This window comes from Rhineura floridana, chromosome 5 (assembly GCF_030035675.1).
Source record: "Rhineura floridana isolate rRhiFlo1 chromosome 5, rRhiFlo1.hap2, whole genome shotgun sequence".
Classification (NCBI taxonomy): domain Eukaryota; kingdom Metazoa; phylum Chordata; class Lepidosauria; order Squamata; family Rhineuridae; genus Rhineura; species Rhineura floridana.
In genome coordinates, this window is record NC_084484.1 from 144,147,349 (window position 1) to 144,166,901 (window position 19,553).

Genomic DNA, 19,553 nt, shown 5'->3' on the forward strand with positions numbered 1-19,553 from the left:
TAAAATAAAAATAAAAAATAAAAGCAGTATACCTGTTCCATTGGTGAAATGTTTTGCGCCAGCGGAACCTGTTGTGCAAGACAATGCCTAAGCAGGTTGCTGGTAACTTTGTTGCACAATAGATGGCATAACAAGCTTTCGCTAACACAGCTGTTGCAATTGATTCTCTGTTGTGCTGCATTAAAACTCACCTGTCTGCTAGTGCAAGAGTCCTTGTGCTAGTGGACAGAGAACACTGGATACAGTCCATAGCTTGCAAAACTGAAGGGTCATAGCTCAGTGGTACAGCATCTGCCTTGCATGCAGAAGAAGGTCCCAGGTTCAATCTCTGGTATCTCCAGATAGGGCTGAGAGAGACTTCTGCCTGAAACCTGGAGAGCTGCTGCCAGTCAGTGTAGACAATACTGAGCAAGATGGACCAATGGCCTGACTCAGTATAAGGCAGCTTCCTATGTTCCTCCCCCCCCCCTCTCTCTCACACACACAGACATCTTGCCTAATATCTCAGGTTCTACAAATGCTAGAAATTTAGTCTTCTTTTAAAATGAAATATGGGAATCTGAGGGGGTGACTGCTCCCCTTCCCCCTACCCTTTCCCCAGTGTGGATGCTCTTGAAGCAGAAGCTGAAGTAATGAGTTGGCTGTTGAGCAAGTTGATCGCTCAGCAGGGTTATTAGAGTAGACCCTCCATACCCAAGTCCTCCACGAAGCAAATCCATTGGGATTAAGAGAATTTTTTAAACTCATATGGCAAACCTCTCCTCCCATTGCAAACATTACAATTTAGTGAAGTGAAGCCTTCCTGTCCCCACCCTGATCTAGTGATAAAGATACTCACAATTCACAGTGACTCGGACTTGCTTGACGTCTGCTGTGGACACCTCGTTTGCAGCTTTGCACTCGTACTTGCCCGACTGCTCCCGTGTAATCCCCAGAATCTCCAGGAACTCTTCCTCACCTTCGAATTCCCTGCCTACAAGAAGACAAAGACATAATTCAGTTACTTCAGAGAACATTTAACTGAACTGTATGAGAGATGTAAAATAAGGAGTTTCAGGGAAGAGGTTCAGGCCTGGTAATTAGAGAACTTTTCCAGACCCAAGCTGAGCTCCTGAAGAAAATTGGTTTATCGTGCCAGTTCAGGTACAAGGTATTTGGGTACTTAAGTCAGCCAGTCTGGCATTGGCTATAAACTTATGCCCATATGTAATTGTTTTTTTCACTCCCTCCTGTCTGGTTCCTTTACAGAGAGAGCTGATGACGTTTGTGTTTATTAAAAAATATGCAAGTCGAATATGCTTTATGGAACACAGAAGCAAATATCTAGGTAGGGAATGCTAATCCAAGCAATGTTAGTCCTATCCTAAAGTCTGGCAGGGACAAAAACAGCTGCTGTTTACCTCTTCCAATCCTTGTACACTCCTGTGAGACAAAAATGAGCCAGCCCAAATTTCGCAGGTGGACATGACTTGTGTGCTAAGAACAACCATCTGCCTATAAGTACTCAATGTTCCTCTTTAACAATGAGGATATACCAAAATCTAGGTTACTACTGCATAATAGGAAAGTATGATTTAAAACTATATTTTACACTTTGTGCTTATCAAGAAGTAACTGCTGCATTTCCTCCCCAGGTAGCATCAGACTTTGCCTGTAAGCAGATGCCAGAAGCTCTTCTTCAGGTAACTGTGATATAACACCAGAAAGTAATGTACTCAGGGATGAAAACTAGCCTTGGGTAAAAATAATTTATCCTAAGTACAAAAAAAAAGTGTGCACAAGCCCTAAATTTATATTTCCACAAGCAAGTGCTGTATCAGCAAAGGGTATAATTATTTCCTGTTTTTGAAACTACAAAAAAAAAATAGTTCTAAGTGGCAAATGTCAAATGCCAACATTCCACTGAGCAGAGAAAATGAAAACAGAAACACATCCTCATCAGCATTTTTAGAAATAAGCATAGGATCCATAATGAATGTATAACTTCCCACCCCTCCTCCAGTATGGTGCAATCCTTTGGAGCCTACTCTGAAATTCCTCACATATTTGACAGAGGTACTGTTGCAAGAGTGATAGAAGCTAGCATTTAATCACAAGGGGCTGTTGTTGTTGTTGTTGTTGTTGTTGTTATTTATTTATTTATTTATTTATTTATACCCCGTCCTTTTTCTAAAACTGGAACTCAGGGCGGCTTACAACTAAAAATGGGTACATATAATTTGGACATATAAAAATCTACATTTAAAATAGAATTAAACTCATTACAGCATTGAAACAATTAAAAATCACCTAAAAATACCTAAAACCAATTTAAGAATAATGTGATCAAACCGTAAAACAATACGGTTTACCTCTAGAAGTCCTGTCCTAAACAACTTCTACTCCAAAAGCCTGCTGGAATAAATAAGTCTTCACTTGTCGATGAAAGGACAGTAAAGAGGGGCCATTCCATCCTCGGAAGGGAGTTCCAAACCCTAGGGGCAGCCGCCGAAAAGCCCCTATCTCGCATCCCCACCAATCGCACATGCGACGGTGGTGGGACTGAGAGAAGGGCCTCTCTCGAAGATCTCAGGGCCCGGGTAGGTTCATATAGGGAGATACGGTCTGACAAATAGCCTGGGCCTAAGCAGTGTAGGGCTTTATAGGTCAAAACCAGCACTTTGAATTGTGCCCGGAAACAAACTGGCAGCCAGTGGAGCTGTTGCAACAAGGGAGTTGTATGATCCCTGTAGCCAGCCTCAGTTAGTATCCTAGCTGTCGCTCATTGTACTAATTGCAGTTTCCAAACAGTCTTCAAAGGCAGCCCCATGTCTAAACAGGATGTAACTAAGGCATGTATCACCGTAACCAGATCAGGCGTCTCCAGGAACAGGCGCAGTTGGCAAACTAGTCTTAACTGAGCAAAGGCACTCCTGGTCACCACAGAAACCTGGGCCTCCAAGTTTAAAGCTGAGTTCAGGAGCACACCCAAACTGCGAAACTGTGTCTTCAGGGGGAGTGTAACCCCATCCAGCACAGGCTGAATCCCTATTCCCTGATCTGCCCTTCGACTGACCAGGAGCACCTCTGTCTTGTCTGGATTGAGCTTCAATTTGTTTGCCGTCATTCAGCCCATCACTGATGCCAGGCACTGGTTCAGAACCAAGACAGCTTCCTTGGCATTAAGTGGAAAGGAGAAATAGAGTGGGGTGTCATCAACATACTGATGGCACCGACCCCCAAACCCCCGGACAACCTCTCCCAGCGGTTTCATGTAGGTGTTAAATAGCATGGGGGACAAAACTGAACCCACAGGCCAACGGCCAAGGAGTCGAGCAGATGTCCCCTAGCTCCACCTTCTGGGTTCGCCCCTCCAGGAAGGAATGGAGCCACTGTAAAACAGTGCCCCCAAGACCCATCCCAGCAAGGTGGCCCAGAAGGATACCATGGTCGATGGTATCGAAAGCCGCTGAGTGGTCCAGTAGAACCAACAGGGAAACACTCCCCCTGTCCAGTTCTCTGCGTAGGTCATCCACCAAGGCAACCAAAGCCATCTCTGTCCCATAGCCAGGCCTGAAACCAGACTGAAATGGGTCCAGATAATCCGTTTCATCCAAGAATCTCTGGAGCTGGGAGGCCACCACACACTCTATTACCTTGCCCAGGAATGGAATATTAGACACTGGACGATAATTACCCATTATAGAGGGATCCAGGTTACTCTTGTTCAAGAGAGAAATTGTTCATAATAAAATCTCCCTCGTCCACGATTTGATTGTGGATGAGGCAGCCGATCTGGCATGTATAACCGAGACCTGGGTGGGTGAGCAGGGAGGAGTTAGTCTCTCCCAGCTCTGCCCACTGGGGTACTCGGTTCAGCACCATGGTAGATCTGAGGGTCGGGGAGGTGGGGTTGCTGTGGTCTATAAGAGTTCCATCTCACTCACCAGGCACCATGTCCATGCAGTTACTGGTCTGGAGTGTTTGCACCTTGTGTTGGGCCAGAGGGACAGGCTGGGAATCCTTCTGGTGTACCGACCACCTTGCTGCTCAATGGCTTCCCTAACTGAGCTGACGGAGGTGGTCTCGGAGGTATTGCTGAGATCCCCCAGACTATTAGTACTGGGGGATGTCAACATCCATGCCGAGGCGACTTTGTCCGGGGCAGCTCAGGACTTCATGGCTTCCATGACAACCATGGGGCTGTCTCAATATGTTAGCGGTCCAACACATGTGTCAGGGCATACTCTAGACCTTATTTTTGCTACTGGACATGGGGATAGTGATCTGGATGTGGGGAGTTTTACATCTCTCCCTTTGTCATGGACAGATCACTGCCTGTTGAAGTTTAGACTCTCAGTAGCCTCTCCCCTCTGCAAGGGTGGGGGACCTATTAAATGGGTCCGCCCCTGGAGACTAATGGATCCTGAAGGTTTTCAAAGGGCTCTGGTGGATTTTCCGGCTGATAGGACTGGCGCTCCTGTTGAAGCCCTGGTTGATCTGTGGGATGCGGAGATGACCCGGGCTGTTGACACGATCGCCCCTGCGCGCCCTCTCCTGTGTAGAGCTCATACAGCTCCTTGGTATACCCCAGAGCTGAGAGCGATGAAACAAGATAGGAGGCGGCTTGAGCGGAGATGGAGGCAAACTCCCAACGGATGCAATTATGCACTTCTACCAAGCTGTATGTAGGAGCGGTGAGGGCGGCGAAAAAACAACATTTTGCTGCCACTATTAAGTCATCTCTTTGCCGCCCAGCGGAGCTTTTTAGAGTTGTCCGAGGGCTACTCCATTCAGGCCTTCAGGACATGGTAGAATCATCGGTGGCCCGCTGCAATGAGTTTGCTGATCACTTCTAGAATAAGATCTCATGCATCCGCCGGGACTTAGACTCCCAATTTATAGCAGTTGATCCTAATGAGGTGTCCGGAGCACAGTCTTGTCATGTTTTATTGGATGAGTTTCAGTTGGTTCAGCTCGAGGACGTGGACAAGGTACTTGGACAGGTACGTGCAACCACTTCGGTACTGGATCCGTGCCCCTCTTGGCTAATAAAAACCAGCAGGGATGGAACAGTTGGCTGGGCCAAGGAAGTGATAAACGCCTCCTTACGAGAGGGAGTGGTCCCTGGCTGTCTGAAAGAGGCAGTGGTGAGACCACTTCTGAAAAAACCTTCCTTGGACCCAGAAAATTTCAACAGCTACAGACCAGTAGCGAATGTTCCATTCCTGGGCAAGATCTTGGAACGAGTGGTTGCTAGCCAGCTCCAGGCGCTATTGGATGAAACTGATTATCTAGATCCATTTCAATCGGGTTTTAGGTCCGGTTTTGGCACTGAGACAGCCTTGGTCGCCCTGTATGATGACCTATGCTGGGAGAGAGACAGAGGAAGTGTAACTCTGTTGATCCTCCTTGATCTCTCAGCGGCTTTTGATACCATCGACCATGGTATCCTTCTGGGGCGGCTCGCGGAGTTGGGAGTTGGAGGTACTGCTTGGCAGTGGTTCTGCTCCTACTTGGCCGGCCGTCTCCAGAAGGTAGTGCTTGGGGAACATTGCTCGACACCGTGGGCTCTCCAATGTGGAGTCCCGCAGGGGTCGGTTTTGTCCCCCATGCTCTTTAATATCTACATGAAGCCATTGGGTGCGGTCATCAGGAGTTTTGGAGTGCGTTGCCATCAGTATGCTGATGACACGCAGCTCTACTTCTCCTTTTCATCTTCCTCAGGTGAGGCTGTCAGTGTGCTGAACCGTTGCCTGGCCGCGACAATGGATTGGATGAGAGCTAACAAACTGAGGCTCAATCCTGACAAGACTGAGATGCTGTTGGTGCATTGTTTCTCTGATCGGATGGTGGATATATACCCTGTCCTGGATGGGGTTACATTCCCCCTAAAGGAGCAGGTTCATAGTCTGGGAGTCTTTTTAGACTCTTCCCTCTCACTTGAGGCTCAAGTAGCCTCGGTGGCATGGAATGCGTTCTACCAACGTCGGTTGGTAGCCCAGCTACGTCCCTATTTGAGCAAGGAGGACCTTACATCAGTTGTACATGCTCTGGTAACCTCGCGTTTGGACTACTGCAATGCGCTCTATGTAGGGCTGCCTCTGAAGACAGTTCGGAAGCTACAGCTAGTGCAAAATGCGGCGGCCAGATTGTTAACAAGGACCAAGCGGTCCGAGCACATAACACCTGTTCTGGCTCGCTTGCACTGGCTACCTACATGCTTCCGGGCCAGATTCAAAGTGCTGGTGTTAACCTATAAAGCCTTATACGGCGCGGGACCACGATACCTGTTGGAACGCCTCTCCCACTACGAACCCACCGTACACTACAATCTGCTACGAAGGCCCTCCTCCGGGTTCCGACTCATAGAGAAGCCCGGAGGGTGGTGACAAGATCTAGGGCCTTCTCAGTGGTGGCCCCCGAACTGTGGAACAGTCTCCCCGAGGAGGTGCGCTTTCAGCGCCAAGTTAAAACCTTCCTTTTTTCTGAGGCATTTTAATTTAAATTTATTTAAGTTAATTTAATTGTTAAATTTTGTCATAATTGATTTTGGATTGTTTTTATTGTTACATGTTTTTTGCTGTATTATATTGTGTGATTTTACTGTATTTTTTATGTTCACCGCCCAGAGAGCTATTGCTAGTCGGGCGGTATATAAGTCTAATAAATAAATAAAAGTTCTCAGAAGAAAGACTGCCCTCCAGGCATGTGAATTTTGCACTATTCTGTACAGTAGATTATGTGATCAATTATTGTATACAAATACATTGAAATCCTATGAATATGCTGCTTGGGTCTAAAAGTACCTATAGTGGTTTACATTGTGTGCGCTAATGTGCAAATTGGAACTTATTTATCCATAGGAATGTCCCCTGTCTGAAACAATGGAGAGCTGCTGCCAGTCAGTGGAAATAGTACCTAGCTAGATGGACCAATGGTCTGAATCAGTATAGGCCAGTTTACTGTGCAGTTATGTAACTTAGCACTGGGTCAAAAAGTCTAACCTCTTTCTGATCTTATTTTTTAAAATTATTAAACTGTATTAAATCTCTAGAGTATACACTAATTACAACATATAATTAGATATATAAATATACCTATAATGTAATGTATTAATTAGGGTTGCCAGGTCGTCAATTTTCATCCACAGATTCCATTTTTTGGTGGTCCTCTCTGGGTCTCCAGGTGAGACAACCCAATCTCCAAACTCCTCGCTTTCATTTTTTTAAAAAAAATTAAGTTCCTAGGTGGTCTGGTTAAAGAGATAGACACCAAAATGTTAGCCCCACCTGCAACTTCTGTTAAATGAGCTAACAGCAGGCTGCTCAAATCCCTGCCCTTTCAGGGTTTTAGCCAATAAGTGAAGTCAGGGTTGTGATTGACGAGGGATTTGTTGAACTCCAGGCAATAGCAAGAACCCATTGCAAGTCATGAAAACAGATGCCTTTTCCAGCTTATGTGCACATCACCACTTGAAGAATTTTATAGCTTTCAGCAGCAAGAGTACCTTTTTCAGGAGATCTAGTACAGAAGATCATAGCAGGATCTTGGTAGGCATACACAGTAAAAAATTTCAGTTATGATTATAATAAAAGTGTACATGCAGAGTTTTTTAATTACTTGCAAAAATAACATATACATTTTATCTTTCAAAATTTTTTGAACAGCAATTTTTAAAAGATGTACATGCATCTTATGATGCCATTACAATGTGTTATACTTTTCTAATTATAAGGAGTCAAACAACTTTACATTTTCCTGGGCTGTTGAAGAGGGCAGTTTGTTTGTCTAATTTGCAGCCTGTTTTGAAAACCTTCCCAGTATGAAGCTTTAATCCTATACTCACTTTTCTGGGAGTAAAACTGCAGTGCTAATCCCACGTATCTGGGAGTAAATCCCATTGTATTCAATAGGACTTACTTTTGAGTAGACATGGCTAGGATTGTGCTGTAAATCAATGGGACTTTTGAGTGAACATAGCAAAGTACTGTGTTGTAAATCTTTCTCTCCCCCTTCAATCCTATTTTTTAAGCAATGAGGCAGGGTTTATTTAGCTGTCTCTACTTCTATTTGGTAGGAAACTAATACTGATTTTTGGAAAAAAAAGTTCTGCAATGACTAACTGATTTTCACAATAAACTATTATATGGGGTTTATATATTTGTACATCTCAAGTGTGTGTGTATTTGGAATCTTTCCAACAACTCTGTGAGGTAGGGTTGCTGACTAGAAACCAAGCCAGCTCACACAAGAAATAAATTCATTTAAAACCCAATAACCATAAAACATAAAAGTTGCAAAGCAGCTTAAAGTGGCATGATTCTGAATTTTGGATTGTGTGAGTGAAGCTTCTTATCGCTTGAGGTTGCAGTCTTGTGCACACTTTCCTGGTTAAGTAAGCCCCACTAAATACAGTGGGGCACGCTTCAGAGTGAACATGCATAGGATTGCACTATAAACATCTTTACACTTTGTGTGAATAATAAATATTTTTGACAGTCATGCTTATATAAATATTTCTTCAAACTATGTCTTGATAAGTATCTCATTTCATACTATGGTTGTAGATTATTATTTCCTCTACATTTTAAGTATGCCCTTCTTCCTTGGGGTGGTCATGGTCCACCTCTGTTGTTTTCACCTTAAAAGGCAGATTAGGCTGAGAGACAGTGAGTAGCCCATGGTCCCCCAGTAAACTATGTAGCTGATTTCCATTTTTAAAAATTAATTAAAACAATTTATATGCAGAAAGCTTATGAAGTGTATTCATTATGAATTAAAAAGAACAATTTTAAAAGATACTTTTTAAACAGGGGAAGGGCTGTAGCTCAGTGTTAGGGTACATGCTTTGCATGCAAAGGACCAGAATCCAATATCTGGAAAAAATCGTTGCCTGGAATCCTGGAGAGCCAATGCTAGTCCGTGTTATCAGTACTGAGTTCTAGATACTACCAAATTGCCTGAGTTGGTATATGGCACATCCGTTTGTTCGTAAAAGAGGAAGGAGACCCAAAAGAGGCCACAGAGACTTCATTTGCAGAAGCTAAGTAATGCTGGTACTGTCCTCCAGGTTCAGGCCATGTGGTGCCAATGTGTCCAGAGAGTATATCCAAAAGTTCTCCCTTTTGGTCAATGCTGCTGGATCTGTTGGCATCTCTATAGCTGTTATAAAAGTCCAACAGGCTGTGACCCTCAATGTTGAAATGTTTTGCAACTGGTTGCTCCACTTTTTTTTGTTAAGATTGCCGATTTGTGGTTTCTGAAGCATGTGCATAGGTGAGTTGTGGTTTTTCCTACATAATGGATATGACATCCTGGTCTTTTGCATTCGATTACATAAATTATATTGCAGGACCTGCAGGTGATATTCTGTTTGATGTAATATGGCCTGCCTGTCCTAGTGCTTGTAAAAGTAGCTGTCTCCCTGAGGTACACACAGGTGATACAGCATTTGGAGTGACAAAGATGAGACCCAGGATTGGTGATAGGTGGCTTAAGCACAGCTCTCACTAAAAGTCTGCGCAAATTAGGTGGCTGGCAAAATGCTTCAACAGGAGGCCTGCTGATGGCTCTAGCAAGATGTTCAGAGTGTGCCAGCAATGGGTAGGTCTCCCTGATTGCTCAGTGATAGTTAGGAGATGCTGGATGGAAATCTACCATAAATGGAATCCATTGCTCTTTGCTCTTTGCCACCTCAGTATGATGGAAGAGGTTTTCTCTGGACAGAATGGAGGCTCAGTGGATGTTGCAATCGATAATATGTGGAGGATATCCTCTTAGAAGGTGTTCTTTAAGTTCACTGATCCTTCTCTGGTATTTATCTTCAGTGTTGCAAATAAGTTTGATTCTCAGAGCTAAGCTATACACAATATTTTTCTTTATACGCTTAGGATGGCAGGATTTCCAGTTTAAATAGGTGTGGGCATCGGTGGGTTTGCTGTAGAGATCAGTGGCTATTTTGTTGTTTCCAATGGTGAGAAGGACATCCAGAAAAGGGATCTGCAGATTGTCATTTATACTATTAAATGTAAACTTAATAGATGGATGGATAGAGTTGATGTAATTTTTAAATTGTTCTAAACTCTCTTTACCATTTGTCCAGACCATAAAGATGCCATCAATGTATAGCCACACACAGTTTTATTGTAAAAAACCTCAAAGTGGTTTACAGAAGGAATTAAACATTAAAATTATTGGCAAAAACAGTCAAAAACAGGTATTTAAAAACATTCAAAATAATAAAACTAAAAATGAGTTAAAAACAGAAAAAAACCCATAATAGCTTCTACATGCCTAGGTAGGCTTGCCTAAGCAAAAATGTCTTTAGCAGGTTTCGAAAACAGTACAATGAAGGTGCCTGCTTACTGTCAATAGGCAGGGAGTTCCAAAGTGTAGGTGCTGCCACACTAAAGGATCGACTCCTTACAAGAACAGAACAAGTACTATGTGGCACCCGTAACATGGAAAGAACACCTTGAACTTGGCCTGGTAGCAAATCAGCAACCAGAACAGAGGTATTATGTGCTGACAGGGTCTCATTCATGTCAGCAATTGCGCTGCAGCATTCTGCACTATCTGCACTAACTGTGACCTTGGGTGACTGGCTGCCAGTCATTCTTTTAGTTTTGGTTTTTGGTTAGGAACCCTGACTGGCTGTGGGATGCTGAGTTTTCTGCCTTACTCATAGGAATCTTGTTGTGGTTAGTATGGTGTTGCATTTAGTAAATCATCACTGTCTTTTCTTTTTCTATTTGCATTTCATTTACCTCTGACCTTATTCCCTTACATCCATAGAAAAAACAATAGCAGTTTCATGTGGTCAGCTCAACCCCTTTAAACCCACTGATGATGCACCTTGTTGGTTGCATGACAGCTTGTTTCTTGCCCAAAAGTGGTAAAAGAGAATTCACATCCTGGGAAGTGTGGCTGCAATTGCTTTTGTTCCCAAGCTACTGCTTGTGAAGGTAGACCAAACCATGTGTGTTTTCTCTCTGTCAGTTCCATATTGACTCCTTATGACTTGTTCATCTAAATATCCTAATAAAAATTATCGGGGGGGGGGGTCTGATGGCAAAATAAAATGTTATTAATGATATTATTTTTACATCTCTCCAAAAGATATTGGACAAGTTCACCAAATATGTTTCATATCCTCTTTTTTATCATTATCATTATCTAGCCTCTTTTTGGAAATTTTTTTTTAAAGAGAGTAGGGCAGAAATGGTCTCCAAGGATCAGAATAATCTTAGAGGGTTTGTCAAGGTCTAATTTTGTGCAGGGGGGGTTATAGGTAAAGAGGAGGCAGCAGAGGTTTTCACCTCCCCCCCCCAAAAAAGCTTTGCTGCTGCTTCATGTGGCCGTAGAGGGACTCTAAAACAGCCTGGTGTTCCTTTTTGATCTGGAACAGAAAGGCCCAGTAGGAACAACACTACATCATAAATAAACAAAATAAAAATAAAATAAAATAAAATAAATAATGTAGCATAATTCCCAGGGACAATTCCTCGGGGAAAAGATGGCTGTACCAACTGGCCACTGGTGGCCTAAGAACACCCTTGGGAATGATGCTATGTGATCACATTAGGGCATTATTTTCCAAATGAGAAATGGACACCACTGGGATGCTGAGGGTCCCTCAACCATTGTGTTGCTGCAATGATTTTTTGTAAAAAAAAAGAAGAGGAAAACACCTCTGCCACTTCATATTTAATGGTAAACCAACCTCCCACTTTAAAAAAATATTTGCCAAGTCCCCAACATTTATTTCAGTCTTTCGGGGAAGCCCTCTGCTGCCTCATTTATTGTTAATGGTAATCTTCCCCTCAAGACATTCTCAGAATTTTCTTATCCCCAGAAGTCACAAAAAATGGCCTCACAAAAGGGAGGAGAATTTTTTTTAGCCCAGAACTATTTATTTATTTATTGTATTTGTATACTGCCCCATAGCCGAAGCTCTCTGGGCGGTTTACAGCAACTAAAAACATCAAAAACAAACATACAATTTTAAAACACATTTTTTAAAAACAATTTAAAACAATTTAAAAAACACATACTAAAATGCCTGGGAGAAGAGGAAAATCTTGACCTGGTGCCGAAAAGATAACAGTGATGGCACCAGGTGCACCTAGTCAGGAGATCATTCCATAATTTGGGGGCCACCACTGAGAAGGCCCTCTCCCTTGCTGCTACCCTCCGAGCTTCCCTTGGAGTAAAATTTAAAATACATAATCTCATATAAAGTACACATGCATTTTAATTCTGTTTTAAAGCCATCTAAATTAGTGACCATCACCACATTCTACGGAAACAATTATATAGTTTAATTATGCACTGTCTGAAAAAAGGACTCATACAGAATGGACCTTTTGTCTGTCCTAAATCTGTCATCATTTATCTTCATGGAGGCATTTCAGTAAGACCTGAGATCTTTACATCCAAAAACAGAGGTTCATTTGCTTCCTTTCCAATGGCTGGAGCAACAGGTGACAACAACTGAATGGTGATATCAGCAAGACCCATTCTTAGAAGCTTCTGTTCCCTTTGGATTCCCTACAAAAGCACTGTCTCTGAACTCTCCATCCATTTTATTTGCATGAGTTTCCTGTGACAACTAAAGTACACAGAATAATAGAATCAGTTGGAAGGGGCCTACAAGGCCATCGAGACCAACCCCCTGCTCAATGCAGGAATCCAAATTAAAGCACACTTGACAGGTGGCTGTCCAGCTGCCTCTTGAATGCCCCCAGTGTTGGAGAACCCATTACCTCCCTAGGTAACTACTTTCATTGTCATACTGCTCTAACAGTTAGGAAGTTTTTCCTGATGTTGAGTTGAAATCTGCCTTCCTGTAAATTGATCCCATTATTTTGTGTCCTGGATTCTGGGATGATCAAGAAGTGATCCTGGCCATCCTCTATGTGGCAACCTTTCAAGTACTTGAACACTGCTATCATATCTTGCTGCAGAGTAGCAAAAAACACCTGAGTGAGCTTTGTGTGTTTGAATCCTTGCTAAATATTACACCTTCCCTGGAATTAGTCAGACTGAGACTTTAAGCTTCCAAATAAGAAAGAACTCCTTTATTCTGGAAGTACATGCTTGATGGGAAAGAGTTCTACACCTAGCTAACTAGGAGACGCAAACACTAAGCCTAGTGTTTGCCCTCATGCTGTGAGGACAGAGACAGACAAAGAGAAGATGTCTTCTCTCTCTTTCAACAGAACAAAGAAGAATAACATCCTAAGAATAACAGTTTACACAGGAAGGAAAAGTTAGCAGGAGATCAAAGGATAGGTATAGCTTAGGAATCAGGAGTCCTCTCTAGCTACCCTTTTTAACCCCATGCAGCACCCAACCTACCAGTTCAAGTTGAACCACATATTCCAACATATCTCCCCTCAGTCTTCTCTTCTCAAGGCTAAACATGCCCAGTTTTTTCAGTCTCTCCTCATAGGGCGTTGTTTCTAGTCCCATCAGCCAGCTCACTCTAGCTGTGTGTAACAGAGCATGCATGCAAGCTCCTAGTCAAAATCGCTTTGCCTAGTTTTATTAAATTGGACTGACAAAACTTTGACCAGAACAATTGGCAGGTTTTTTTAAAGAGTCAGCAATAAGAAGAAATGGTCCAAATAGAACACTGACAGCTAAAACATCATTTTCATTTTTGTCACTGGACAGAAACAGCCAAAACTGGGCAGAAACACTTTTGGATTTGGAAGGATCTTGATCCCGATCAGCTGATCTTCTTCCAGACCAGGGTTGGATTACACATTTGCCTGTACTTCATTTCCAAAATCTGCCAGAATTAATGTAAAGAATAAGAGGCATCTAGATGTTATGCCCACTTTGTGGAGGCAGAGGATTTTCATTGTACAAAGAGACAAAGTAATCCCTGCTAGCACAATGTGGAAATTATTCAGATACCATCCAAAATGTTTTATGAATGAGGCATTCAGTATGAAGTAGATAAATCAGAACTCTCTGAGTGACTTTGAAAGAAGACCAAGTGTGTTGTGCTTCATCTTCCATCACTTGTTTTGTATATCCAAAGAGTCTATTCACTCAGAGATAAATATGGCACTCTAGAGTAGGCTGCCACTCTCTTAACACCCCAGCAGGTGTTCGTACGGCTGGTGCTTTTGGAGATTTCACAACCCTAAGACATTTAAATAGCCAAGTATTCTGTTCCTTAACAAGGTAATTTTCTCAGTATGGGCTCTTGGACTATGAGCAGGTGCATATTTGCTCTGCATTGTGAGAAGTGCATGCAGCTAGGAACAGATGCAGCACAACAGATATGCAGGCCCCAGCTTTCAAAACAATGTGGGAATGCAATCCTGATTCTCCTCCACCACCACCCCAAATATCCAAAGCCCCTTTCATTTTATATTTCAGAGCCAGTGCTGCTAGATTTACATTCCTTTGGATGATTTTACTAATGAATATACAAGCAAGGCACACATGGAGGCAGAGAGGCAGCAGATCCATTGCTCCACACATCAGAACCCCCAAATGAGGCCTGCATCCTCAAAGAGACTTTGACCGCCGCACATTGCTCTTTTTCTGTCTCTATGCCATCCAAAAACTTCCGCCTGCTCTTTCTCACCCAGTTTGCCAAGCACTCCTCTCAAGACTCCACAGCTATAGGTGAGCTGTCCATTTAGAGGACTGTCCAGAGCCATTAAAGAATGTGAACATTGTTTTTCCAGATCCTATGCTCTATGAAGGCATCACTTTCAGGCAAGCCACAGTGACAGATCCATTCACAGTAATTAGACATCAAGCTCACAAGGCTATCAAAGCCCTGGCAGTGACTACATTCATTGTGAAAAGGAACAATAAGCCTTCAGAGGAAGAAATGCTAACAATTTACCCCCTGCTAACCCCCACCCAATCCTAAGAGACAGAGAGAGCGAGAAAGAGCACATTACTTTCCCAAGGGATCTATGTAAAAGTCAGATCCAGTAGAATGAATCTGAGGCTTGAAAAGTACATAGAGCTGAAAGAGGAAGTGGGTAAGAACATCACTTCTCCAACTTATTCCTTCAGCTCTTTACACTTTCAAGAGAGAATAATGTAACCATCCCCACCATCTCATGTTCAAGGGGACAGTCTGTGCAGGGCCAGCACCAGAGGGCAGCCAGGTTGGGCCCTGGCTGAGGGCCCCTGCAGTCCAGTTCTGTGATCTGAGGCAGCATTGGGTCCTGCAACCTGACCCTGCTGCGGATTGTGGAGAGGGTCATCCCAGGCACCATCCCAATACAGACAGCACGGGCTTCAATAAGCCTACCCACACGCCCCACCTACCTCTCCCATCAGTATGAATGCTGTGTGCACTGTGTGCGCATGCCTGCATCACCCAAGATGGTGGTGGGGGCTTCCTTAAGGGGCTGACACCTCCATCACCATCTTGGGTGAAGGCAGGCATACGTGCTACATGTGCATGTCATTCACATGACACAAGAGGTAGGTGGGGCATGCAAGCAGGCTTATTAGCCCCACGCCACCTGTATGGGCTGTGTTGGGCTATGGTGCAGTGGGCCCAGGACGGGCTGGTGCCCAAAGGCCCAGTCATGCGTGGTACTGGCCCTGAGAGTGAGTGAGTATGTGTGTATGTGTGTGAGAGAGAGAGAGAGAGACAGAGAGGGAGAGAGAGAGCTCACAGGCTTCATGGGCAGCAGGGGAAGGCTGAACTCTATGGGGCCTTGTCCCTAATGTGTATGGCAAAATTCTTGCTCCCCTAGTAATGGTCATACATAGATATGTGTGTAATTAAACAGAAATAAAATGTGGGGCATGTACAAAGACATCACATGACTTCACGTGTGAATGTTCTCCCAACTATTTGTCAGTGTATTAGAATTCAGTAGATCAGTGCAGTGCTTTTTGTAGCATAGTGAGGCTTCGGGGTTGTGATAACAGCTGTTCCCTAAACTCTGTATCATTTCAAGTAGCCCTGTTAGGTTTTTAGTAGTCTTATTCCTGGAGTGCCAGTGACTGGTGTTATGTTTGTTGTTCTGGAATATTTCTATCATTCTTGCAGCATGTCTGGAGCTCTACAGACTTGCAATTTAAAATAGGACCCTGTTCCTAAAGAATTCAAAATACACGACAGAAAAAGAGAGGGGAAGAACACAGAGAAGGATGGACAACACAATGTTCTCATACTTTTATTAAAAAAGCATTTGTTCAGGGTGTGACAGTTTGATCCATACTCTGAATTGCAGCTACGAAATGTAACTCATACTTAGCCTTTCTTTCTTCAGCCATGGATCCTTAAAGAAAACTATTTATATTTGTAAATTCACTAAAGTGTGATGAGCTGTCATAATAATAGGAAACAAAACCAACACAGCTGGGCATTTTAACTGGACCTCTTTGCAGAGATTTGGCACTATTTGCACCAATTCAGTTCAGCAAGCAGAGAACGTGGGTCTTGCGAACTCCAATCTAAATGTCTAAAAGAGGTTGGAGGCTATCTTCGAGAAAGACGGAAATGAATAGTAAGAACAGAGTCTGTCTGCAGGGAGGCATTAAATTGTCAAGCTCAAGAAAAAAGAAGCAGCAGGGTGTTTGTTGCTATCTATTTTATTGCAGCAAAGGGAGCTGGAGGAAGGTGGACATTTTGAACAATTTCCAGAGCAAGACTCTGTGTTTGCACCATTTTATAAGCAAGTTGGGAATACCACCTGCTTACTGGCATTCTCCACTCTTATAGCTCGAGGTGGCTCCCCACTGTATATTCTCCAAATGTTTTCTTAATTTAGCTTTATATATCCCAAGTGATGGGTGTTTCTTCACCACTTTCCTAAGGCATATAAATACAGCTGACCTTTACAAAACTGACCTTTTCTTAGTGACATCTCATAAATCCTAGCTATACTTTGCCAACCCCCTTTACCTTGGGGAATATACCCTTCAGAGACTCCTAGATTGATCATTAGCGCACTCTCCCTTAGGTGTTGCCCAGCCAAATCATACACATACCATAGCTCCCTTCTCTCTAACAGAATATAGGACATGGAGCTTCTTCACAGTCAGCATAAAACATGTTGCTCTAGAGCAGTCTTTCCCAACCTTTGGGTCCCCAGATGTTGCTGGACTACAACTCCCATCAGCCCCAGCCAGCATGGCCAATGGTCAGAAATTATGGGAACTGTAGTCCAGCAACATCTAGGGACCCAAAGGTTGGGAAAGGCTGCTCTAGAGGCTCAAGATATAGGGCAGACTGCTGCCAGGCTTAGTGATCACATCACCAGGTGCTTGCACTTGATAGGGACTGAGGAAGCTTCACCAGCACAGGTAACCTCTGTAGATAGTTTTCATGAAGGAATGATGAGACCTCCAAAGATGCTCTCACCTCTTATGTCTGTTCTTTTTGCTACCTAGTTGCACCTTCTAAAGTGGTTGGTGGCATAAAGCATGTCACAGCTGCAGGCTCATATATTTGCAAACACACAAAACCGCATATGAGTATCCCGTATGATCCAAGCAAATCCAGATGGCCTTAATTTCAGGGAATAGGATGCAGTCTGTATCAATCCACTACCAAAAGTCATACTGCTGGCAGGACCAGAATAGGACCAAGAAAGTAAGGGCAGTGGGGCACCTGAGGAAAAAGTTCTCTGCCTTTTCCCAGAGATGCTTGCTGCACTTCTGGTTGTGGATTACCAGGGCTGGTTCTAAAGGGCGGCCAGGTGGGGCACTGGCCCGAGGGCCCTGGAGTTACAGGAGCCCCTGAGGGGCCCTCCACTCCCCTTCCACAATCTGTGGCACCATCCGCAGATCGCGGGACAGGAGCTTCCGCCTGCCCGCCATTCCCTTGCCCCACCTACCTGTCTCCTACCTTTTAGCATTGCCCTTAATGAAGATGGCGGCCATGGCTTCCCTAAGGTACTGAAGCCTCCGCCACCATCTTTGTTGATGGCACACGTGCGTGCTATGCCCGCGAATCTCTGCCATCAACTAAGATGGCGGCAGCAGCTTCAGTACCTTGGGGAAGCCGTGGCCACCATCTTCATTAAGGGCAATGGTAAAAGACAGGAGACAGGTAGGTGGGGGGCATGGGGGGTTGCACACGCATGCACGTGCACATGCCGGGGCCCAGGACAAGCTGATGCCCAAGGGCCCCGGCATGTCTGGAGCCGGCTCTGTGGATTACAATGTCCAATCATGAGGTCTGAAAGCTGCCCTCCACACATGCCACCCTAAACCCTAATATGTACACTACTAGTACACACAGACACAGACCCTTCTTATGAGCACTTGTAGGCATATGTAGGAGTTCTCATTACAACATATGAAGAGATACATTACTTAACAACAAAAGCTAAGGCACCAGTTGTATGTGAAACCAAAATACCAATGTTAACAATCACACAACTGGAGAAATATTGTATGCACAAATGTATAATCTGTGAGGTGGTGAGGTTACAAAACTTTTTAATAGTTATTCCTATTGTCCATTCAAGTATTTGTATTAATGTTATAAAACACGTTTGTATTTCAAATGTGTAACATCATATGGAAAGCACAAAAGCAGGACTACAGCTGAATGTCAAGAAGACTAAAGTAATGTCAACAAGATTTATGTAACCTTAAAGTTGACAATGAGGACATTGAACTTGTCAAGGATTATCAATACCTCGGCACAATCATTAACCAAAATGGAGACAATAGTCAAGAAATCAGAAGGCTATGACTAGGGAGGGTAGCTATTAGAGAACTAGAAAAGGTCCTCAAATGCAAGGATGTATCACTGAACACTAAAGTCAGGACCATTCAGACCATGGTATTCCCAACCTCTATGTATGGATGTGAAAGTTGGACAGTGAAAAAAGTGGAAAAGAGAAAAATCAACTCATTTGAAGTGTGGTGTTGGAGGAGAGATTTGCACATACCACGGTCTGCGAGAAAGACAAATAATTGGGTGTTAGAACAAATTAAACCAGAACTATCACTAGAAGCTAAAATGATGAAACTGAGGTTATCATACTTTGGACACATCATGAGAAGACATGATTCATTAGAAAAGGTAATAATGCTTGGAAAAACAGCAGGGAGTAGAAAAAGAGGAAGGCCAAACAAGATATGAATTGATTCCATAAAGGCAGCCACAGACCTGAACTTATAAGATCTGAACAGGGTGGTTCATGACAGATGCTCTTGGAAGTCACTGATTCATAGGGTCGCTATAAACCATAATCAACTTGAAGGCACATAACAACAACAACGTCATATGGGGCATATATTATCTCTTTACAGTTATTGAGATTGTATTATAAAGATGTATCAGTTCTGAAGAAGTGGTGTTATGAAACAGGATCCTGTAAAGACTGTAAAGATTCACATCAAGATCCACATTCACAACTGTGTATGCAGCATGTTTATCAATAATGTGCTATTCAACACAGCTGTATATAGCGTGTTTTGATTTTTGTACATGTGTATGTATTTCATCAGCTTTTTCTAAGTATTAATTGGACATACATTACTTAACCTTTTGTTTTGCAGAGCCATTCTTAAATATTTACATTACAGCATCACACATTGTGTTTTGCACTAGATGCATA

General features: G+C 43.3%; 1 protein-coding gene across 2 annotated transcripts in view; it reads right to left on the minus strand.

Moving 5' to 3' along the window:
• The window catches only part of LSAMP (limbic system associated membrane protein), a 731,629-nt gene that overhangs the window by 68,596 nt on the left and 643,480 nt on the right, over window positions 1-19,553 (minus strand). For both annotated transcript variants that reach the window (XM_061628381.1, XM_061628382.1), the window contains exon 4: window positions 839-973. In XM_061628381.1, the coding sequence (XP_061484365.1) occupies window positions 839-973 (135 nt within the window). The remainder of the gene's footprint in view (window positions 1-838; window positions 974-19,553) is intronic.